General features: G+C 38.2%; 1 protein-coding gene across 6 annotated transcripts in view; it reads right to left on the bottom strand.

The window, feature by feature from the left end:
* Esrrg (estrogen related receptor gamma) overlaps nucleotides 1–23,747 on the bottom strand; it is a 542,282-nt gene that overhangs the window by 123,021 nt on the left and 395,514 nt on the right. For all 6 annotated transcript variants that reach the window (XM_090341192.1, XM_090341191.1, XM_090341193.1 and 3 more), the window contains one exon: nucleotides 18,865–18,981. In XM_090341192.1, the coding sequence (XP_090197318.1) occupies nucleotides 18,865–18,981 (117 nt within the window). The remainder of the gene's footprint in view (nucleotides 1–18,864; nucleotides 18,982–23,747) is intronic.

Genomic DNA, 23,747 nt, shown 5'->3' with positions numbered 1-23,747 from the left:
AAACAAATTCCATAATCTTGAAGAATTTCATTGTCTCTGAAAGTCACTGTCACCACACGTAATCCCCTCATTAAAGCTAAAGAAAATACTGGGATGGCATTAAAATGAACTCAGCCCCGGTGCAGCAATCTTCTGCTCACACCACTTCCAAATGAAGGCAGGCACGTTGCATAATCCAGGCAGCAAGCGCTCCTGACAGGTGGATGATTTATGCTCATAGTCAGAAGAATCGGAGGGCCTGCGGAGGAGACAGCATGAGCGGGGTGGTGGCGAGACAGATGCTCTCAGTGGGCTTGCAGGGGCTGGCAGGCTCCAGCTAGTTCAGGTGCAACCTGGCCACTTTAAGTGCTGAACTTCTATTGCCTAGATTCCAACACTTGGATGTACTACTTGCAATATTCTATGCCTTGCACACTGAATGCACTGTTAAATGAGGACAAGCACTGTATAAGGCTGTGCACGCCTCTTGCACACAGGTGCATGTGCACACACACACGTGCGCGCGCACACTCTCCCCCCCCCCACATACACATATGAACACACACACACATGGGCGTGATGCATAGGAGAAAGAAACCTGTTTTTGTTGAATGACAATCCTAGTGCAGATGTAAATATTGTATAGCTTTAGGATCCCTGATCTGAAAATCCTTAGCATAGGTATGGGAAGGGAAGAGTGACAAGACTCCCTAACAACTGGATCGATATTAAAGATTGCACAGGGGGATTAGGAGAAACACACCTCAGCAGAAAACCGACATTCTTGTCAATTATATTAATTATTTTTCAGATACATGACATGCTTTCATGACATTTCATTTTGAAGAAAGCATTTGAATATTTGAGAGGAAAAGGAGGAAGGGATGGGTAAAAGGATGGATTCCCAAAAGGGTGAACTGCTTTGCAATTCATCTTTAAAAAATACTTTTGCAGAATTCCTTCCCCTGGCCCCAAACAATAACAATCTGCTAAAGATGACGGTATTGGTTAAAAGGGTAGATAAACCTAATTACAGCTATTGATGACAAATTACAGCTACTCCATCTCTAATGGAAGGTATTAACCAGCATTTGACTGCTCTGCAGTAAGCCACCCAGGGACACAGAAATCCTCTTTATACATCTATATAGAAGTATATAACATTATTATTATTATTAATTATTATTATTTTGTTCCCCAGCTCAGCTCAATTTCTCAAAGTCATAGAGCTTCAGACATCAGTGAAAGAGATTGGCATTCAAGTACAGGAGTTGTAAGTTGTCTCGGATGCTTGTGTCTTTATTTTCAACTCCTCTACACTGGAAAGTCAAAGGTAGAACTGCCTAGGAGAATTAAAAATACAGGCATCTCTTTAATTAGGTGTCAGTATTCAAAGACTTGTAAATTCCCAAGAAAGCACTTTGCAAAGCAAGTTACAATGTTTTTGCCGGGGAAAGGTGGGCAGTGGGGCTTCTCCTTCAGCAAGGCATCACTAAAAGAGAATTTTTGAAAAGAACAAAATGGAATACATTGTTAAATAATGCAGAATGCCTGCAGACTTTACAATTCTCCCCAGAGAAAAAGCTCAAACAATTTGAATCAGTCTTCACAAACGGCATCCAAATCCTTTCTAACTTCATTAAGCTCCGGTACTTAAAAATCGTTCGTAGCAAGTACTTTAATTAGTGACAAGTTGGTGCAAGAACAGCTTAGCAGGCAGGGTGTCTATTTAGGAAACCTACTGGCCAGGATGGGTGGAGGGACACAGATGCAACGAGGAAAGGAACACAATGGAAAACTGGTAGATTTTCTTTTTCCTTCCCCAAAAGTCAGTTAGGGGATGGCAGAAAGAAAGATTTCAGCAGCAATTCTTGCCTAATCAGTATTCTGACAGTTCAGCCTTTGATAGCCAAGAAGTATGATAAAGAAAACAAGGTGTTGCTGGCTCATTCATAAGGGCTGGAGAATAGAGATTCAAAATCAACCCAGACAGAAAGTCTGTGAGACTACATCTCCAAACAGCCAGCAAAACTGGGCTTCCACACTTGATTCAATGGTATAGTGCCAGTCATAAGCATGAAAAACAAGTGAGACCCTGAGTTCAAACACTGCTACTGGAATATTCGCGGTAGAATTAACTAAATAATTAACAGCAAGTATTTTGTAAAACAGGAAACTTGTCCAGGAACTATTTAACTGTAATTCGTAAGCCTATTTTGTTGTTTTTTGGTTCCTCCTACCTTTCTTCTTGCCCCTCCTCAAAAGTGTCATTGATGCTTCTATTCCCATATTTGTATCATTGCCACCAGGCTTGTAAAGGCTAAATAATTTGGGTCCACTCAGAACTCGGAAAAGTTGACATTTATTTTCGAGTTCTACAATTAATTCTAGTGTACAGCACAGGTACATGAAGAGTAGGGTGGGCAGAAGTAAGAACTGTGACTAAGTCTTACACGTATATCCTTGGCTTACTTTAAGTGGAAAAAAAAAACTCACAGATTCCCAGTTCTCCAGAACTTTCCATTCTAGTTATTTAGAAATTACTACCACCAACAAAGCAGTTTTTAGGGATCACATGATTGTACAATGTTTGAGGTGGAGGTAAAAGGACTCTCTTCATCCATGAGCCCTATACTTGTTTTGTGTTAATCCTGCTACAGCTGAACGAATACATTAGTATGTGCAAATTTAACTCTAAACATCATAAATTACACTTGGTGAAAGTTAGCCATGTCTGTCTGAAAAGTGATCCCAGGGATTCAAGGTCATATGCTTGAAGTCCACGACATTTTCTTGTTGCTGACCCCCCATAATTCATGGAGGGTCTCTGTAATTCTGGCAGCTTCTGCTGACCCTGCCTGTCACCTTCCGATCTCCAGAGCATCAGAAAGGACTTGGGCTGGAGTCACACAGAGCATTGTGGGCACCTCTGACCCCAGCTGAGGAAAGGGAAGAAAGCAAGCGAGGAGACAAGCCAAGCCTGCTATGAATATGGCACTCAGGGAAAAAAAAAAGTCCTCAGAGATGATTCTTGAGGCCAAACAGAACTGCCTCATTTGGGGCAAAGCTGGGCATTGTCTTAAATGTACGGGCAACAATGAAATAGCGATGAGTGTAAAAAGGACTTGGATTTATCAGACCTTCTGCCAGGCTTTAAAGTATGTTCTGTTTTTATTCCTTTCACAAAACTCCATGAACTTAGCACCGGTCATAAATCTGAACTTACAACTCATAAAACCTTGTTTACCAACATTAAAGAAAAAAAGAAACCCTACTGGCAATGGGCAAGTTTACAACTATTGGTATTGGAAAATTCTGCCTTTTCAATAACAGGCTCTATAGAATAGCATGCTTATAACCTGTTCTATGTGTGCTCTTGTCATGTTCCAATTATATGAATTCTGCAGCTTCATAAGATAGCATCCTCTGTGATAGATTTTGGCAATAAGAGAAGAAATCAGTAGTCATCCTTCCCTCGTCATTGAATGACTTTAAAACACACAGTCATGGGGATGGAAGGGGGAACAAATAGAAGAAAAGAATAAGGTCTAGATACCTTGCACTCTGGCAGGACAGTTTTCATCTAGGAGTCCCCTTGCTGTGACAGGAGGAAGATAGTAGGGGAGAGTATGTGTCACTTCTGTTTCCTTGACCCATCAGCTGTTTTCCAATATGTAAATGCCTCCCCTCCCTCAACACTGTGAAGAGCTACACAGACTCCAGTGCTGTCTCCTTTTGGGATTCCAGTTAAAGTTAAAGCCTTCACGGAGGCTACTAGTTCATCGAAAGCTGCCCAGTAAGTACAAAGGGTAAGGAATGGAGGACTTCCTTTCTCTAGAACTTTGAGAGAGGCCTGTTTTTAAATGGTATTAAAATAGAAGTACAATTACTTGTGAACACTGAGAAATTTGTTCTCTCATACCTTAACAAAACTTTTAATGGGATTTTCTCTGCTGAAACATGTAGTAGAATAAAGATTTATAAAATAATCAGGAGACTGGCTCTTAAATAATTTTTCTTAGGTGCACACATTTAAATTGAATTAATGTTCTATTTTTTCTGTGTTGTTGCTTCTAGATACTAGTTAATTATCTATTCATTGCTTTTCTTTCTCTCTCTCTTTTTCCCTCCTTCCCTTCCTCCTTCCCTCTATCTCTCCCTCTCTCTTCCTTCCTGCTTTGCTTTGCTTTGCTTTGCTTTGCTTTCCTTTCCTTTCTGTACTGGGACTTGAACTTAGAGCCTCGCATTCTTAAGTTTTTCATTCAAGGTTGATGCATTACCAATAGGTGACTTTTTCTACCCAGATTAGCTTTGAGCTCTGTCATCAGATCTCAGCTTCTTAGATAGCAGGGGTTGCAAGCACGAGCCCTAAGTGCCCAGCAATTCCTAATTTCTATGGAAACCTACAGACACAGTTTGAAGCTACACACAGAAAATGAAACCATCATACAGTAGCACTGGGTCAGCTTCTCCTCTCAGCAACAGATGCTGGAAGCCAGCAGAGTCTCCTCTGTTTAACAATGGACTCTGGGCATCTCTACGGGAAGGAGTGCCATTCATAAATAGGAATGCCCGTTCATTTTTTCAAATCACTTCTAAGAGGTGGCAGAAATATTCTGTACAAAGCCTTAGGAAATAATATACTGGTTCTTCAGAGAATAATCTTTGGGGAAATTAGAAATTTTTTTTACCAAATTGCCTAATTATCTGCAACAGGAAGGGTTTTGGCATTTATAACTGTCCTGGCATCAAACCCATTTCCAGAAATAAAGATTCCCTTGCTTATAAAGGGAAGTATCATCAGAGAACACAGGCTTCTGTGCAACTCAAATAATGTTTCACCTTTTGATACTGGTAAGATTAATTAAGAGGAGAACCAAAAGACTTCACTAGAAATATCACTATCATACATGGGCATCAGTTGGCATGAAGGTCAACTCATTCCTGTCTTCACAATTTCCTACATGTCCGATCTCAGGCAAGATATTTACATAAGTGACTTGAAATAGGTCATTCTCATTTTCACTAACATGTAAAACATTTATGAGAAAGTTACTGATTTTTCTCTTCCCTTTGTTTTTTTTTTAATTTTGTTTCCAACTGGCCTTCTACTATTAGAGTAATCAATATAAATTTTAAAAGGTGGAACCATATCAAATACATTCATGTCATAATCTCACACAGATAAAGGAAAATGTGAGCAAAATTTCTATAGTTTATACAGGTTTTTACAGTTCAATATTTACATGAAAAAGTACTCCAGTACTCACATTTATAGAACTGTAATTTGAAAGTATACCCAAATTGACATTTTTCAAAAAAGGAAAAAAAAGTATCTTGTATTGACCCTCTAGTATTCTATTAAACATAATGAATAATTAAATTAGAAATGGACGTAGTTCTCAGGCTGTTCATGTTCTGCTCCATGGAACATATTAAGTTCCATAGCAACGGGTAATATTTCTAACTGCTATTGCTCAACAGGCACAGAATCATTATGTATCACACCATGGAGCTTTAAAACATATCCTCCACTATATTTATGATTTCAATCTCCATTCCATAGGTAAGCCACATTAAAGGGTAAAGAGACTTGGACTTTACATGTGGAATTGAAACCCCTTTGTACAACTACATCAAGATCATTTTAAAAAATAATTTCTTTTAAGTAAAGATGTTTATTGGAAATGGCACAGCTAGGATGTAGTAAGGTTTAGATTGAACAGTATTCTACCTCTACACTGTCCGATATGGAGATTACTAGCCAAATGGGCAATTCATCTTCACAGAAGTTAAATGCAAGTTGAGCACCTTCGTTGTATCAGACACGTTTCAAGGGCTCAATCCTCACTCTATTTCATCCCGAGTTCATATTCTTTGTCTTTATGCTATACTTCTTGCTATGGAAAATGGGAAGCTAAAATGCTAAGTTCTACAAAGCAATATAAATGTGTAAGTATGGTCAAATTCATAAAGAGGTAAGACCTATGCAAATCTAAGTGACCAGGGGTTATAAAAGATCATTACACTTTTTTTATTGTTGGGGTAATGTACAGAGGAGTTACAGTTATATTTGTTAGGTAGTAGGTACATTACTTCTCATACATTGATGCCCCTCTCATGTCTTTATCCCATTTCCCTCCTCCCACCCCTTCCCAATCATCTTATTTTCCATCCTTCCCTTTCCTATTTAAAATAATACTATCATCATGCAAAATCCCACGTGTCACATTCATCTTTTCTTTTCCTTCTTTCTTTTACCTGTCCCCAGCAATATTTATTATCTCTCTGTTCTGTTTTTCAGACAGGAATTATGCCACTCACTATAGCCTTGAACCTCTAGGTCTGACAAATCTTCCCATCTCAGATTCCTGAGTATCTGGGACTAGTGAAGACATCACTATGCCTAGCTTTATCATACTCATATTTAATCCTGAGCATTTACTGAATTGAGTGGTGTGGTGTCACCCCATAAAATGAGTGAATATTGAATAAAGGGAGGACTTACAAATGTGCCTTATCTGGATGGTTAGATAGACAGTGAGGTTATTCCTCACCTTAATTTTAACACAGAAGAAAGAACAGTAGGCATTTTGGAGGTGACAAATAGAAATATTTAAAATAAGTCAAAACCATGAGGAAGAAATTTAAATTTCCTTCCAAATATTTCAAAGTGCTAAAAAAAAAATGGTATTAAGACTGGCTGGGGTCAGAGACACTGTTAGTCATTTGGATTCAAATACAGTAATGATTTGGGCAATGTGGATTTTAAAATATTTTGTATGTGTGTCCCAGTCCTGGAACTCAAATTCAGAGCCTGGGTGCTGTCCCTGAGCTCTTTTGCTCAAGCCCAGTGCTCTATCACTTGAGTCACGGCTCCCCTTAAGGCTTTTGGGAGATTAACTGAGAATAAGAGTTGCAGGAAAGTTCCTGCCTGTACTGGCTTTGAACTATGATCCTTGGAGTGTAGCCTCCTTAGTAGCTAGGATCACAGGCATGAGCCACCAGTATTCTACTTGCTGAAGAGATTTAGTGAATCTAGAAAAAATTGCCTGTGAAAGCTCAGAGGTGTATGTAGGATATGAGTGGAAGGAAGGGAGTAATTATGGAGCTCATATGCTTGAGAATTACCAACTAGAAACTCCATAGAGTTGTAGAGAAATCTGACTTTTAGAGGGGATATTTTTCATTAAAAGTGGGAAAAAGGGCAGTCGTCATAGAGGGGAAGAAGGGGGAAGAGGTGAAATAAGAATGCAATGACCTTGAATAAAATACTTACTCCAGCAAAGAGCTGAGAGGCCGCACAGGCAAATGGACTAGATTTCCTAAGGGGGCAATATTCTGTTTATAAGGACTATGATGAAAACAGAAACCATATCTAAGTAGAAACAAATATTAAGCTAAACCTGGTGATGTAAACTACTTCCTTTCAATAGGCTGTATTCCTTAAAACTCCTCACCTCCCCAGGATATCTAAAAACTTCTATGAAACAATTCAGGCATGTTAAAGTTATGATTAAGCCATTTTTGTAGGAAAAAAAGAGAGACTTAATACATGAAAATGTATTTCCTGTGAAAGCAAAAGAAGACTACCAGTCCACATATGAATAATCTTAGATGACGCCGGCGAAACCAAGTGCAACTGCTGAGAAATTTTCTCTTTGAGTTTTGTGATGAGTTCCATTTCATGGCAGACAGTTGTGTATAAGGAAAAGTTCTCGTGCTGGTGGCTTTGAAAAAAGTCCTGCCAAAGGTCTCTGGAATGCTTCCTGCTTAAAATAAATAAATAAAAATTTAAAAAAATAAAATTTCCCTATTATTCGCTGTGAATGTCATGATTCATATTCATATTGACTTTGGAAAGCATGTCAGCTCAGGTGAGGTACCAACAAGCTACCGGTGAAGAGTAGCCAACACTCATTTCAGTTGTGGTGAGACTTCACTGTGTTGGAATTGTGTAGTCTTCTTGGGTAACGTTGAGTGGGAGTGGCAGGTCTTTGCTATTTGCTTGGGTAGCCACAAAGCCACACTGGCTCTCAGAAAGCACAATCTGCCACACACTTCAGTCTGGTTTGCCAGGAAGCCCAAGGATGGACTCCCCACTAGTGCCATCAGGCTCAGGGAATTTGGCTAGCACCAGGCACCTCAAACTTCTGCCAGCTAATTGGCTTTGGGGAAGCCACTGACCTACTCTCCACTGAGTGGCTTTTGTGAACCTGGAACCCAGCCTACCTCTCATCATTGATCAACCTTGGCCAAGCCAGCTGGCTTGTTCCTTTGCAGACAGTTTGCCTTAGGGAAGCTGGTTGGTGGCTCCTTAACCTACTAAGCAAGAGAGACAGGGGCAGGGAGGTAGGGATATATAGAGACAAAGACAGAGACAGAGAGGAAGAGACAGAGAGAAAAAGAGACAAAAATAGAGACAGAGACACAAAGAAAGAAGCAGAGACAGGGAGAGGGGGAGAAAGAAAAATGGGGGCAGCAGAAAGTAGAGAGACACAAGCAACAGCCAGTGCTGACTTTTAATTGAAGGAGATTTCTACATGCACAGTATCATAACTCACAAAAAATACAGATAGTAAAGTACTTTACAGAGTCGTACCAAGAAAGATGACAAGTTAGGGAAGAATCCAAATAAAATAAAATCACAAAGCACTTTCATTAAATTGACCTTCTCAAATGCATACAGACTTACTTCATTACATTTAAGCACAAAGTCATAAACATCAATGCCACGTTAATATGTGTATATTGTTGTGGCAAAGATTATCTTTTGTCTGAAGACTGGCCTCTAATCACGCTCACTGCTTACTGCTGGGGTCATAGGTCTTTCGAGGTCTGAGTAAATCTTGAAGCACAATCCTATCCTATGGGACTAAAACCATTGGTGGATTTTTGTAACCCAAAAAGGGTAAAAAAAAATGTGCCACAAATTAAATAAATGTGTGATTCCTATTGTAAGCTGACAGATGAAAATGACAAATGGAAATATCAAGTAAGGTATCAATTTTAATAATATTACAATTAGAAAGGAAGGAGCTAAAAGGCATATAAAAAACTTGCAGTTTATCTCTCTGCCCTTTGTAATAAGAACGCAGGTAGAAATTTGTTTAGGTGAAAGAAATTGTAGTGGTACATTCAGACAAATCACCCAAAGCTGGTTTACCTCATTTCAAAATAGTTGATTTTATATATGCAGCTATATGCCTTAAAATCACAGTTATGTGATTGTTCTGGACATGCAGAATACACAGAGAATATGTAGCAATCTTCCAAGCTACACAGGGATTTAATCGTGGGCAACTCTTTTTTTATTGTAATTAGTAAAAGGGTTACATGATATTTGCCAGATAGAAGGTGCATTAATTCACATACATTGATACCCTTTCACATGTCTTGGTACCCATTACCCTTCCCCCCACACCCCCCACCCATCTTGGTTTTCCCCCCTTCCCTATCAAATTTCAAATAACCAAATACAAATAAATTCAATATATCAGATAACAAAGTGAGATACTATAACAATATGAGATACCCAAGGGACAGCAAAGGAGATGAGAGATAACATAGTACATAAAGGACAACAATCATTCGTTATATGGCTTTTGTTTCAATATCCTGGAGGTCCTTTCAATTAGCTTCATACTATATAGCCTTATATATCAAGATTTTGCTCTATTGCAGATCTCTGCTAGTAGAGCCCAAGGTTTCTACTGATTATGACAAATGAGGGAAACCATTGAGCCTAAGTTCCTTTGAGTCTGGCTTACTTCACTTAGTATGATTTTTTTCTAAGTCTTTCCATTTCCTAACAAATGGGGCGATGTCATTCTTTCTGACAGCAGCATAGAATTCCATTGTGTACAAATACAACTTGTTGATCCACTCATCAACTGAGGGACATCTAGGTTGGTTCCATATCTTTGCTATGGTGAATAGTGCTGCAATGAACATTGTTGTGCTAGTGGATTTAGTATGCCCTAGATTCTGGATGGTTGGGTAAATGCCAAGTAGTGGAATTGCTGGGTCATAGGGGAGTTCTATGTTTAGTCTTTTGAGGCACTGCCACACTGCTTTCCATAGTGGTTGAACGAGTTTGCACTCTCGTGGGCAACTCTTTAGAGGACTCTAGTTGAATTTTCTTCATTTCTTACAAGGGTGAGATTCTAATGCTTTCATGAGTACAGAGGCAGACAGAGCTCAAGTCAATGAACCAAGTTCATCCCTCTCTATAAAGTCACAATAATGAAGGCATATATCTCTGAAGTTCATGCTCTAAGAACTAAGCCAGAACAACAATTAAAATCATGCCACAAGACAAACATTTCCTCTATGCTCCAATTAGGATTTAAATAGAATGCCATACTGTGTTTGCTGAAAGCAGAGACCACTGCAACTCAGAAAACGAACACCTTGAGTATTGTTGATATTTATTCACAGTTTGTAACTGTGGTCACCAAGCTGGTTGATTATGAGAGTAGCTCAAAGGTCGAGTGCTTGCCTAGCACATGGGAAGTCCTGGATTCAATGTCTCACACCATGATGAAATAAAATCAAAATATGTGTTCAATGTTGTTTGTTGGGAATTAACCTGAAAAGACATTCCAGTCCAATCTGAAGCATAGTTCTAGACACTAAATAAAGAAGCTCTAGTGTTCCCAGTTCAAAGGAAATAAGAGGCATACTTACATAACCTTTTAAGAGCTCAGTATTTTATTATCTTAATAGCCTCAAAAGTATTTTAAACTAAATGTAATCTATTCCTATAGTTTATATAGAAAATCTATATTCAACACACAAACGAGTCATAGACATTGTATATCTGCTACAGAATATAGACAACTTCAGACACTGAAAAAATTGACAAATGTACTAGTATCTCTCTAGTTGTTTTTCCTCTGTGAAATGGAGGATACCTTCCACTGGAAGCAATAATAAAAATTAACTAACATAAATTAATTCAACTAAAACTACAGTGTGCAGCCTAATGCATGTTAAACTTTTAAGAACAGGTTACTAAACTTACTTACCTTCTATTTCGGACCATTTTGGGATAAACCATATCTCATATGAATTGGTACCAATAAAAATATGAATAAAATTGTCCCTTGGTAAGACGGTGTCTGTACATGAAATAAGATCTTGTGGTACCTTTAGTACATTCCCAAGTGGCTTCTTGTCATGACAAGCCTCTCAAATGAGCCGTGTACCTTCCCCCCTTTGCTATTGCTTGGATTATAACTTGGGAGTTTTGTTTAATTCTCTGCATTAATGAGGGAGCTTCATGGGATAAAATTACAACAGAGAGTGCATGAAATACCAGTGAGGTCATGCAGTTCTATTAACTGTCATCTAACACAGAAATATTTCCCTTGAATACCATTAAAGCTTTCGCCTTCTCTTTGTTCTGCTTTTTGAAGGCAGTAGGAACCCAACTTTCCTTACCTGTTTTCCTTTCCTGCTTTGTTTTTTTGTTGTTGTTTTTTTTTAGACTTGCAGAAAAACAATCACCTTGGTAAATGTCTTTTTGAGAGTTTTTGTATAAAAGAGATTTTGTGAGGAGGAATTACAAAGCAGGCTCATTAAGTAAGCAAAAACAAACCCACTTATTACTAAATGATCTGAGTAGTTTTGTATTTTTTTTCTTTTTTACAGAGAACCTACCTGGAAAATGCTTTAGCTTTTCGAGGTTCATTTTGTTAAAATGGGAACTATCAAACAGAAGTATAATTAAACAAGGAACTTGCTCACTGATACTCCTGTTGATTGGGTTAGCCCAGAGTATCCTCACTGTTTTTGCTGCCATGTATAAATCAAGACTCAAGCTGTCCTTATAGCAAAAACAGCTCTGGAATAATTTTTTCTTGATGCCCTGGGGGCTAGGACAATTGATTGGATATAATGGCAGCCAAATAGATAACTGTATAATCTGTGCTGTTTCTCTCATATCTATCTATCTATCTATCATCTATTTATACATAAATGTACACACACACACACACACACACACACACACACACAAATACTGTCACTATAAAAGGTAGAAATAGGGCCCATATACCCTATGGATTCACCCTCAATGCAGTTCAAGTCTGCTACCTTCACCCATAAAAGCATTTCATGGTGTGAGGATCAATGACTCATTCTAATTCCAAATGGAAGTTGGAAGGATTGTGGCTCAAGGCCAGCCTAGGCCATAGTACAATGTGATTTTATCAACAATCTCATCAGTGTGGTGACATACACATATCATTTCAATGTGCAGAAGGCTTAGGTAGGAAGATTATAGTCTGATACATCTCTCTAGTAAAAATGTAAGACTGTCTAAAAATAACTAAAACTGAAAATGTTGAGGGAGTAGCTCAAGTGGTAGAGTGCCTGTTTAGTAAATATGAAGGTGGTGCTCAAACTGTAAATCCACCCTGCCACTTTAAAAAAAAAAAAGAAGGAAGGAAGAAAGAAAAATGGAAGGAAGGAAGGAAGGAAGGAAGGAAGGAAGGAAGGAAGGAAGGAAGGAAGGACGGAAGGAAGGGAATCACTTCTGTATTTATCCTCATGGTCTGTGTCTTTAGCATCTCCATATAACTCATAATGTAAATTCCTCAGATTACAATCCTAAGGCAAAATTTTCTTTGCCAACTAGCAAAACTTCTATTTAAATACATCTTAGACACAGTCTTTTTGTTAGGTCTGTATGTTTATGGCCTTTTCAGATCACCATGACTCTTTCTTCTCATCTAAACACAAATGAGGATTTCAGACCGCTGCTTAGATATGGACAACTCACCAAACTGGGGGGCAGATAAGGCTCTTCAATGGCCAAGCTTAATACATATGTAGGCTGGAGACCTGATTTCCCATCTCCTTCTTATCAGCAAAGGGACTGTGGGTGAGTTACTAACACATCCTTGCATTTATTATAAGCTTAATTACAGTCTGAAACCAAGAGCCTTCACTTTTTCTCTGCTGAGTAGAATTGTAACATGAAAATTAAATATTAATACCCTATACTCTTTTTTTTTTGCTAGTCCTGGGCCATGAATTCGAGGCCTGAGCACTGTCCTTGGGCTTTCTCAAGGCTAGAGCTGTATCACTGGAGCCATAGGACCATTTCCATTATATATATATAATATATATATTATAGTACTGAGAAATTGAACCTGGGTCTTCATGCATACCAGGCAAGCACTCCTACCACTAGGCCAAACTCAGGCAAGCACTCTTACCATTAGGCCAAACTCAGGCAAGCACTCTTACCACTAGGCCAGACTCCAGGCTCCTCCTTGTACTCTTTTTATGTTGAATGGTGTGTTATCCCAACTGTAGGTTCTCCATCTATGTTTTCACTTTTTTTTTAAACATGAGGACTCAGAATTCAAATGTGTTCATCAACACTGTCTATCTGCAACTGTCTGTCTGTTCTATTTGAACACTTTTGTGAGAAGGCGAAATGAGTACAAAAAAACATAGATCACCTCTGTAACAGTCACATATTTTAAAGGGGTTAAACCAAATTTGAAAACCAAATATGGTTGCTAATAACTGCTAAATAATTATATTACTCACTTTATTTGTTATTACAAAGTTTCAAATAAAATCTTACCAGTAGCAATCACAACAATTTGTGGTAAGATTTTAGGTGTTCATAGAAATAAAACTATAATGACTGAGGTTCAATATATTGACAAGGTGTGGCAGGAAAAAAAAGAGCAAAGATCTTCAAACATAAGCAAGCTATACAATCAATGCTTTAGCTCCCAAGTATTTAATAGCCTACTAATTTTTCCTTTAATACTCATTTTGTATAACTTTGATTTAAAAGAATTTCATCCTTCCAGCTTTTCTAGAAAAATTAAAATCCTCCAGTATTTTTAGTTTAGAGAAAATTTATGAAAAAGGAAGAATTCAGTATCCATGTTCACTAAGCCCCAGTTCATGTTACAATTCCAAATTCAATATCATCATTAACCTGTGATGAGATCACATTCAACCCATGATTTATTTTCCATATCTACTCTTTCTGTTCTTCCTGTTTTTTTGTTCTTCTTTCTCCAGCTCCCTCTCTTTCATTTTGTTCTCCTTTCGTATGCTAAACCACTATTTTAAAGCATACTTTGTTGCAATATTGTTGATAAAATTATATTCTTATGGGCCAGGAGTATGGCCTAGTGGTAGAGTGCTTGCTTAGCATGCACGAAAACCCCGGTTCGATTCCTAAGTTACTGCATACATAGAAAAAGCCAGAAGTGGTGCTATGGCTCAAGCAGTAAAGCTCTAGCCTTTAGAAAGCCCAAAGACAGTGCCCAGGCCCCAAGTTCAAGTCCTGCAACTGACAATGTTTTACAGATACTGAAACTCAAAAGTGAATGGTTAAGCATCAGACTATCTTTTAGGCAAATAAAAAAGCATACTTTCTTGACATCAAATAATCAAACTGGCCCTCTGAGTTGCCTAATTCATGCACACTTTGATACACACTGACCTGGTACATCAGTGTGACTCTTGCTTACCTCTCAGAGTGAGAGAAAAACCTTTGAGTTGTCAAAGTGAAACCTATTGTGTCAATAATATTAAAACACCCTTTAAGCCTTTGGACAGTGAATTCTATACCTACATCATTATTACTTCCATAAACTGTCTCTGTTACTGACACAGAGAACACTGAAATCGTAGGTACTGTAATAGCCTTTAAAAAACCAAGGAGAGAGATCAAAATAAAAATAAATCTTGACCAGATTTATAGGTACACCTTGATTAGTTCTTGTTTTTTCCCTTCAAATAAGCAATACCTGAAAAAATGAAAAGGGAATGTTGAGACCAGATACCATGTAATAGATGGGTTTTGTCTGACACATGGTACAGTATAATGCTGGAAATATAATGCTGGCCCATCATTCGTAATGTTTACCAACCAAGCAGAGTGAGGAGAAAGATAAAGGGGATGTTTCAGCATGCTGAATGCTTCCACCACTTAGATTTGTCATTGTTTCCTGAACTCTACTTCTCCAAGTTTTTCTAATGGGATTGAATTTTGTGCTTCTCTAATACAACTGTTGGTTGGGTTTCTATTTCTTCCTCTGTCTCTCCTTTTCTTCCTCTCTCCCTCCGTCCTTTGCTTTCTCTTTCCTTTTTTCTTTCTTTCCTATTGTTTCAACTAATATGTACATATATAATACACATTATATGTATCACATATCTTAGAAACCTTAATGTTATAATAAAAAGTAATCCATTCAGATACTATTTTGGTACTGGCTAAAAAACCCAACTTAAAACTACATATGGACACTCTATGTGGTTGACAGGACTAATTTACCCATAAGCCATCACTTCCTTTTCCCACTCTCTCCTATATTCTGCCATCTTCTCAAAGGGATATACTTCAGTTGGTTGAATTGCCCATCAACACACCTAAATCATTATTGTTCTTAAAACTGTACAGGTATTGTCTTTCTATGAACTTCCTTTATAATGAAAACCTTCTTCCTTTCCCTTAGGCAGTACTTTCCGTAGGATGCATTTGGCAAGTTGAATAAAAATACCTGCTGAAGCAAAGAAGTTCCCATTAAAGCAGTTAAAACCTGATTTCCTTTCAGATTCTCCAACTAATGTTGTTTGGGGTGGGTATTTTTTTTTTAATAGGTTTTGTCTGTCAATTTCCAGACCTGCAGCGCCATCAGCCTGCATGGACCTCTGTGGTCAACACAGGGGTTGTTACCAGCAGGTTTTATTATGGACTGGTAATTGAATTGAACAGGTTTACATTTGAATAGATTTACTATATCATGATCTCTGACAAGCTGCATGGGACTGAAATCCCTCTACATCCATAAAGATACATTTAAGACAGTATCACACTCTCCAGGCTTAGAAAGCTAGTGCTGAGCCAAGGAGATGGTGGCATATAATGGTGCATTTATATGCAGGGGGTAGTGTGATGTTTCATAGCATTTTTTGAAGTACAAAAGAAAAAAAAGAATATTCCATGTTTACTCAAGACCAAGGCAGGAAGGAAAGCAGGGGGAACTAGGCTGAGAACTGACATTTTTCCCATCTAAGTGGTCATAAGGAAATAAAAGAAAATAAATTATTCTCTGGACATATCAGCAATTGCAGTGATTCCCTGGAAAACATATCCTGTAAAGGCTTAATAACTGCAGGTGAAGAGGCATGAATTATAAATAATCATGGTCCCATTTATGTGACCCAACAATGCTTAATTAAACAAAGGGCCCCCTTTCCATTCTTGTCAACTTATCAATCTTCAAATTAATTCTCTGCTAGAAACTACCATGGGAACAGTTATTTAGAAGAAAAATATTTTTCTTGTTTTTTCTTAAACTTGGGAGAATAATCAGTTGAGTAAATTATATTAGTAAAAAACCAAATTGAATTTCCCCCCTAAAATGCTGCCTTACTAAAAATGGCAACATGGCTCTATGCACTTTAGTTTCTTTGAAAATAAAATCCCCAACGAGAACATGTTCAAAAAGGGGCATATTGATAAACTTCTGAGAATGTTCAAATAAATCATTATATGAGGAAAAATAATGATTTTCCAAATTGCAGGAGTTGGAAACTATTTTTAATTAAGCGGTTTTGAATGGGCATTAAGCATAGCTTAAACCTCTACAGCACAAGAAAGTGGAAAAGTGAATACAATAAGGATCAACACTGACAATCCCTCACTTACTACATCCTGAATTATGGCTTTTTGGAATCTGTTCATTACTCATTTCTTATAGTGCTGGGAATGCTCTGTTGTGGGTTGTCTTTTGTATATTCTTGGCTACAGGGTTTAAAACAGTGGCAAAGACAAGCTTTAGTATCTCTAGTAAGTAAGGTCTTACCACCACCTTAACCAGAAGGAAATATTGATGTTCTGTGGCCTTTATTTATGTGTTGTCCTTTGTCAAAACATAGTCCTCTTGGCAGTTTCCTACAAGTGTCTAATCAGCAAATACAATCTAGTCTCTGTTTCTATTTAGGATCATTTTGGCCCAGAATCATGTGTGGCATACGAGATTATATCAGTAATTATTTAGCAAATGCTTTTGTAAGGTCAAGCCTGTTAATTGTGAGCAACCCAAACAATGCCACTGTAAAAGATATCCTTCTCTTTCTTATTTTAGTTCACCAGCATAACCTGTCACCAACATATTGTTTCTTCATTCTTTATGCTTCTGGAATATACCACCCCAGTACTGTTTCCCTACTATCTAACTAACTTTGTTTTTCTCATTTCTGTGCTTCTCTCAGATAGATAGATAGATAGATAGATAGATATATAGATAGATAGATATATAGATAGATAGATAGATAGATACATACATACATACATACATACATACATACATATATACATACATACATACACGCATACATACATACATGCATATATACATGCATACATACATAATACTAGAATATTGAGAGTTGTTTCGCTTTACACTGTATCTAATGGTTGAATTATAAAGTTACAGCACTGGAACAGGGTTCAACAGTGCTTGCCTTGTAAGCAAGAGGCCTGGGTTAAGCCTCTAGTACCACAATAAATTTTTGAAACTTTGAAACTAATTATAAGGTTCTCTGTTTGCTTGTTTGTTCCTGACAGTTAAGGGAAGACAAGATGAGAACTGGAGAGGTCTTTTTTGTTCCTACTAGATGAACAGGGGTACAAGATAGAAAATCTATATGCATGACTGTAAGCTTATCCACTCATCCTCCTGTCCATGCTGCACAGCAAGAAAGGAAGTGTTCAAACTAGCATAAGCAAGGAAATAATAAGATTCAGTAATATCATATGCAACGGCAGCTTTGATTCAACCTGGATTTAAAAATTAAAAAAAAAAGAGAGGGTCTCCAGTGATAGCAAGATATATCACCTAATAAGATAAATCTCAAGAACAAAGCACATTTCTACAATGTGGTACACACCATCTCTTTACATACTAATTGATATGATCTCTTTCAAACTATAATGACTACATTTTCCTTTTGTTTTGTTTTATTTTTAATAAAGCTGCAGTAATTTTAAACTGGCAAATTTTCTGAATCTAGAGAAGCAAAGTGAAACTGCAGTATATAAAATACACAACTATAAATTATATCATGTACATTGAAATAGTTAAAGCTTATATGGTAGGCCTGTTAAAGAAAGTGAGGGGGGGGGGGGGAAAGTCCTATACCCAAGCTGAAATATCAGTTTTTCTAAACACACTAAGATGTACAAGCATTTGAAGACTTTTGCCATGTGTGGAATCCTTACATGACCAGTAGAACAATTCTTGGCTTATCTGTTATCAACAATGTTAATAAATGTATTATTAACCATGTAACTATCATGGTAAATAATCATATAAAATGAGGCAATTGTTTAATTCACTGTTACTAGTATGTGTTATTTTGATTACCTCCAAAATTAGAAGCAATTTTAGTATCATACTCCAATCTCCTTATACTAGAACTTAATCCCCAAAAGACTATTTGAAGGCCAAGACTCATTCAAGGGGGAAAAAAAGGTTGCTCTGTGAATAAGAGGAAAACCAATATCATCAACAGCCATTTGGCTGGTCTTCATCTTCGTCCCTCTGTGAATTGCAGTGATCAAAAGATCCTAACCAACAAGCATACCTGAAGGTTTCAGCCTCACATCAGATGCTTCCACTTACCTTAACCCTTCTGGACGATGTCAAGAAGTAACCAGGAGAACTCAGGCACAAAGAAGTCGTATTCTGCTATCTAATTCAATGCACTTACTGCGAAGCCCTCTTTTTTTTCTGGTGTGTATAAAATGTGTGAAAACCCCCAACCTTCTAAACCCCTAAACCCCAAAGATAAAACACAGTGATACCCCCACCCCTGAAAACAAATACAATACCTTACCTTCTTTCAGCATGCCCACTTTTAGGCACTTCATGAAGCGGCAAGCTTGGCAGGATTTGCGTCTGCGCTTTGTGATTTCACATTCATTCGTGGCAGGGCAGCTATATTCTATGTTACCTAAAACAGAGTTTAAAGGAAAGAAGCAGTTAAGACTTGCAGCTCCCAGGAGATATGAATTAGTATGCTAAGAAAATTGTCACCTCTGCCAGTCCTGCCCTACTTCCACTGGTCACGTGAGATTCGTCAACAAATGCGAGAGGTGTACTTCCACCTACAGAAAGTGAGCGACTAAACAGAAGGCCTGTGATGATGCTCCTCGAAAGATGACGCTTGCAATTAGACTTTCGTGATTATAATCTATGTTGGGATTTCTTTTGGATCCTAAGGCCTCTGGATGACTGTTATTTAGCAAGGAGTGATAAAAACAATCATGTACTCTTTCAAATTCCTGGGATCCAAAGGAGATCATGCTCATTAACAAAATATAGGTAGACAGACAGATAGATATAGAGATATGTGCACTGAAGCTAAATGGTGGCGGCTCAATCTGTAATCTTAACTACTCAGGAGACTGAGATCTGAGATGAAAAGTTTGAAGCTGGTCTGGGTTGAAAGTTCCATGAGACTCATCAACAATTAACCAGCAAAAAGATGGAAGTGTGGTACAAGTAGTAGAAACCTGGGCAAAATTGTATCACAAGGGAGTGAGGCCCTGACCAAATCTTCATACCAGTACAAAAATTAAATGCAAGCACAGAAATTGGATTCTTGTAGAGTCATTCCTGGGAAACTTTTAGTGCTCCAGGCTTATTATCTTTCCTGGCCAGAATGACATAAATCTCACAAAAAAAACCCCAAAAAACAAAGTTAATACAAGACTATGATAAGCTCTTAGAAGGAGGTGCAGAAAGTACATGGACCTGTAAGACTTTCCAGAGCATGTGAACACAATTCTCCAAGACAGTGGTAGTGATAACCATAGTTATGTTTCCCATCCTCCAGGTCACTACAACATTTGAGTAATTAATTCCATACATTCAAGTTCAAAAAAATGTTCTAAATCAATGTTCTATCAAGTTGTTGTTGCTGTTTTCCTTTTGTGCCAGTCTTGGGGTTTGAATTCAGGGCTTGGGTACTATCTCTGAAACTACTCTTCAAGGCTGAGACTCTACCACTTGAGCCACGGAAATACTTCCTGCTTTTTGGAGGTTAACTGGCGATAAGAGTCTCAGGGACTTTCCTGAATGGGCAGGCTTTGAATCCCAAGCCTCATATCTCAGCCTCCTGAAGAGCTAGTATTACAGTTCAGACCCACTGGTGCCAGGCCTTCACTTACATTTTAGTATCAAGCTTTATAATATTTATGCTAGTACCTCCATGTCTGAAATAAACCTGCAACCAAAAGATCCAAAGTCAATTGGAAACAACGCAAGTATTCTGGATGTACTGAGGACTGACTCTAGGTTTATAAAGCTACTGCCTTTAAAAGAAAACCTCCTTTTCCTATCAGCTCTGTCACACGCTGCTTGAAGGTCCTTTCGCTACTTCCTAACCCTTTCCCCTTGTGATTAAGTGCATTAGTATCTTAATGAAAATGCATTCTCTTTATTGCCCTCTTGGGAGAAGGGAGGTCATCACACCAAATGCATAAATTGTCATCAGAGACGGTCCAAGCATAATTGCAATTTTACTGCTTCTGTTTGTAATACTCAGGGTCCGTTCGAGTCCCCTGAAACATGCACAGATTCTAGTAATTAGCACAGAGGCTGCCTGGGCCCACAGCATTGATGAAATATTTCAGAGTTAATCACACATTGTAAACACTGATTTATATTGACTACCTTTCTCCAGACTGATGTCTCCTCATTAAATATCACATTAGTGGATTGCAGGGTTGTACAAAGACTCGACTACTCAGCAACTGCTAATTCAACAGGAAGTAATACCTAGCCACCACTTAGAGCTACTGAAAATTGGTTAAGGATGCATGACTTTAAGAGGAAAAAAATCTGTGCATAATAACTGGAGATAAGCCTATGGAAATGTTGACTTCATTTGCATTCTAATTCATGGTATTTATAATAATAGCAACCACCCTTAAAAAAAAAAAAGTCCCCATGAGACCCAAGCTGGCCTTGAACTCATGTATCCTTAGTTTCCCTCTAACCTGTGATATTTCTATCTCAGCCTCCTGAGTGCTAGAATAACAGGAATACTTCACCATGCCTAGTTTATAATAGCTCTGTATGTGTATGTGAGTGTGAATGTGTGTGTGTGTGTGTGTGTGTGTGTGTGCGCACGCACACACATGTGCTGGTCCTGGGATTTAAATTCAAGGCATGGTCTCCGGCTGGCCCTGAGTTTTTTTGCTCCAGGCTAGTGCTGTACCCTTGAGCTACTGCTCCACTTTTTCATGGCTAATTGGACATCAGAATCTCCCAGACTTTCCTATCTGGGCTGGATTTGAACCACAAGCCTCAGACCTTAGCTTTTTGCATAGCTAAAATTACATGCTTAAGTCACTGACACTCAGTCCAGCTCTTTTTTAACAGGAGGGTAAATAACGACAGTAATATTAATGGCATCAGCAAAAGCATCCTGCTTTCTTGAAAAGATTACTGATGTCACTCGGATCCAGGTAGGACTCCACCTGGAGTATACTCTCTACCTATGACAATTCCACTCATAGCACTACCCTAAACTTAAAATTGTTTAAATCAATATGTCACTGTAAGTAGAAATTGTAGAGTGCTTGCCAAACATATTACCTGCATATTACCTGATCCAAGTGTGATCTCCACTTCCCCTCAAATACACAGTGCCCATGCACACATGTGCATGCACACATGCACACACACACACACACACACACACACACACACACACACAATCAATATATCCCTATGTGCCTCTGAATTAACTCTAAAATATTAAGACTAGCCAACAAGGCCCTTTCCCAATCTACCTGTCATCTACTTTTCCAGTGATATTACTTTTTTTTTTTACCTCAGATGAACTTGCTGATGAAACCAATGTGTTTTATTCTTTATTTTTTATTTTATATTGCCTGTCCTTCAAGACTCCCCTCTGACTATGATCTATCTCTGGCTCTTTTTTCTTCCTAAAGTTATTTCCAAGACTCAATGTTCAACTGCAATTTCATTCAAATTATTCATAAAACTCTCAGAGCATGCTATCAGAAAATGATTTCTTGGGACTCAGTTTTTGGGTTTTTTTTTTTTTGCCAGTCCTGGGCTTGGGCTCAGGGTATGAGCACTGTCCTTGGGTTTTCTCAAGGCTACAGCTCCACCACTTGAGCCACAGCACCACTTTTGGCTTTTTTTTCTATGTATATGGTAGTGAGGAATTGAACCCCGGTCTTCGTGCATGCTAGACAACAAGCACTCTACCACTAGGCTAAACTCCCTGCCCGGGACTCAGTTATTTGAGGCAGGTCACATTTTGTTATACACTTTTACATGCATATACTCCTCAGAGGGCAAGATTCTAGAAAACAAGGACCATTTCCAATGTAATGTAAAGAATCTCCCACCAAAAAGTTGTGCAAAAGCAAAATAATATACTTAAAATAATGTAGTATTTCTAGTCCTTATTATAAAAATATCCATTGCTATGCTATAACACACAGCATCAAGTGAGCTAGATGTCCCATTAATAAACAAGAAGAGAATATTAGGAGTGTGAATAGGACACATGATTATATTTCTTAAGAGGCCAGAGGCAGGAAGAATCTCAGGACAGAGACAGACAGACAAGAGAGCAAGAAAGAAAGGAGATAGGGATAGAGACAGAAGAAAAAATGAGACAAAAAGGAGAGGAGAGGGAGACAACATTGAGATAATAGAGCGAGACAAAAGAGAGAAGGAGGAGGAAAAAGAAGAGGAAGAAGAGAAAGGATGGGAGGGAGGTAAAGAGGGAGGGAAGGATGGAAAGAAGGAAAGAAGGAAGGAGGGAAGGAAGGAAGGAAGGAAGGAAGGAAGGAAGGAAGGAAGGAAGGAAGGAAGGAAGGAAGGAAAGAAGCCAGGCAGGCAGGCAGGCAGGCTCACCTAATTGTTTCCACAAATAATCCATTGTCAATTTCAGAGTATAGAAGTTGTTTACGATAATGGGCTGTTTTTTAATAAACATTCTGATTCAACAATATTGTCTTGACGCATAGAGATGATAACCTTGATTTTACTGCATAGCTCTGGTTTCTATTTTGAAAGTCAAATCAACATTATCGTAAATAAGTTATTTGCTAGAGGAAAGCCTCTCTAATTTCTACTCCCTCCCATGGAGTTTCTTAGTTCATTACTGTTGGTTCTGACCATCCAACCAACCAAGTCTTTTATCCTTGTTAGTGTCTAGAGAGATTCTGCCTTTGGAAAGTCTTCCTGTTGCTTTTTTTATTCAGTTTTTTTTTTTCAAAAAAGCACATCTTACCCTAAAATATGTTATCATGAGTACCTGGCTAGCTAATGATGTGATATCTATTTGGGGGGATGCTTCAAAGACACACTCTCAATTCTACAGCCTCTCCACAGGGAACTTGTTTTCTTCCAAGTTCCTAAAAGGGGACACTAAACAAAAATATTTCTAGTAACAACTGTGGCCCAGGGAGTGGTCATGCTGGATGGTTAATCCAGAGGCTGCAGGAGTTCTTCACAGCCTGGGATTTTCAGTGTACACACAGAGGTTACTTTAGATGATACCTTGCTATTTTTCTGGCTCACGTTTGTTAGGTGGCACTGTGGACTGATGATCCCATGGGAATAGTCCTCATTTGTCAATAGGTAGGAAATTGTGTTCCGTTACATAAGAATAAAGGGAATGGGAAACCCTGAGGTTTTTCAAAACCAGGCTGACAAGGGTGATGGAAC

The sequence above is a fragment of the Megascapheus bottae genome, chromosome 10 (genome assembly GCF_031878675.1).
Source record: "Megascapheus bottae isolate mThoBot1 chromosome 10, mThoBot2.hap1, whole genome shotgun sequence".
In the NCBI taxonomy this organism is placed as follows: domain Eukaryota; kingdom Metazoa; phylum Chordata; class Mammalia; order Rodentia; family Geomyidae; genus Megascapheus; species Megascapheus bottae.
This window is presented reverse-complemented; position numbering and strand designations above follow the sequence as displayed.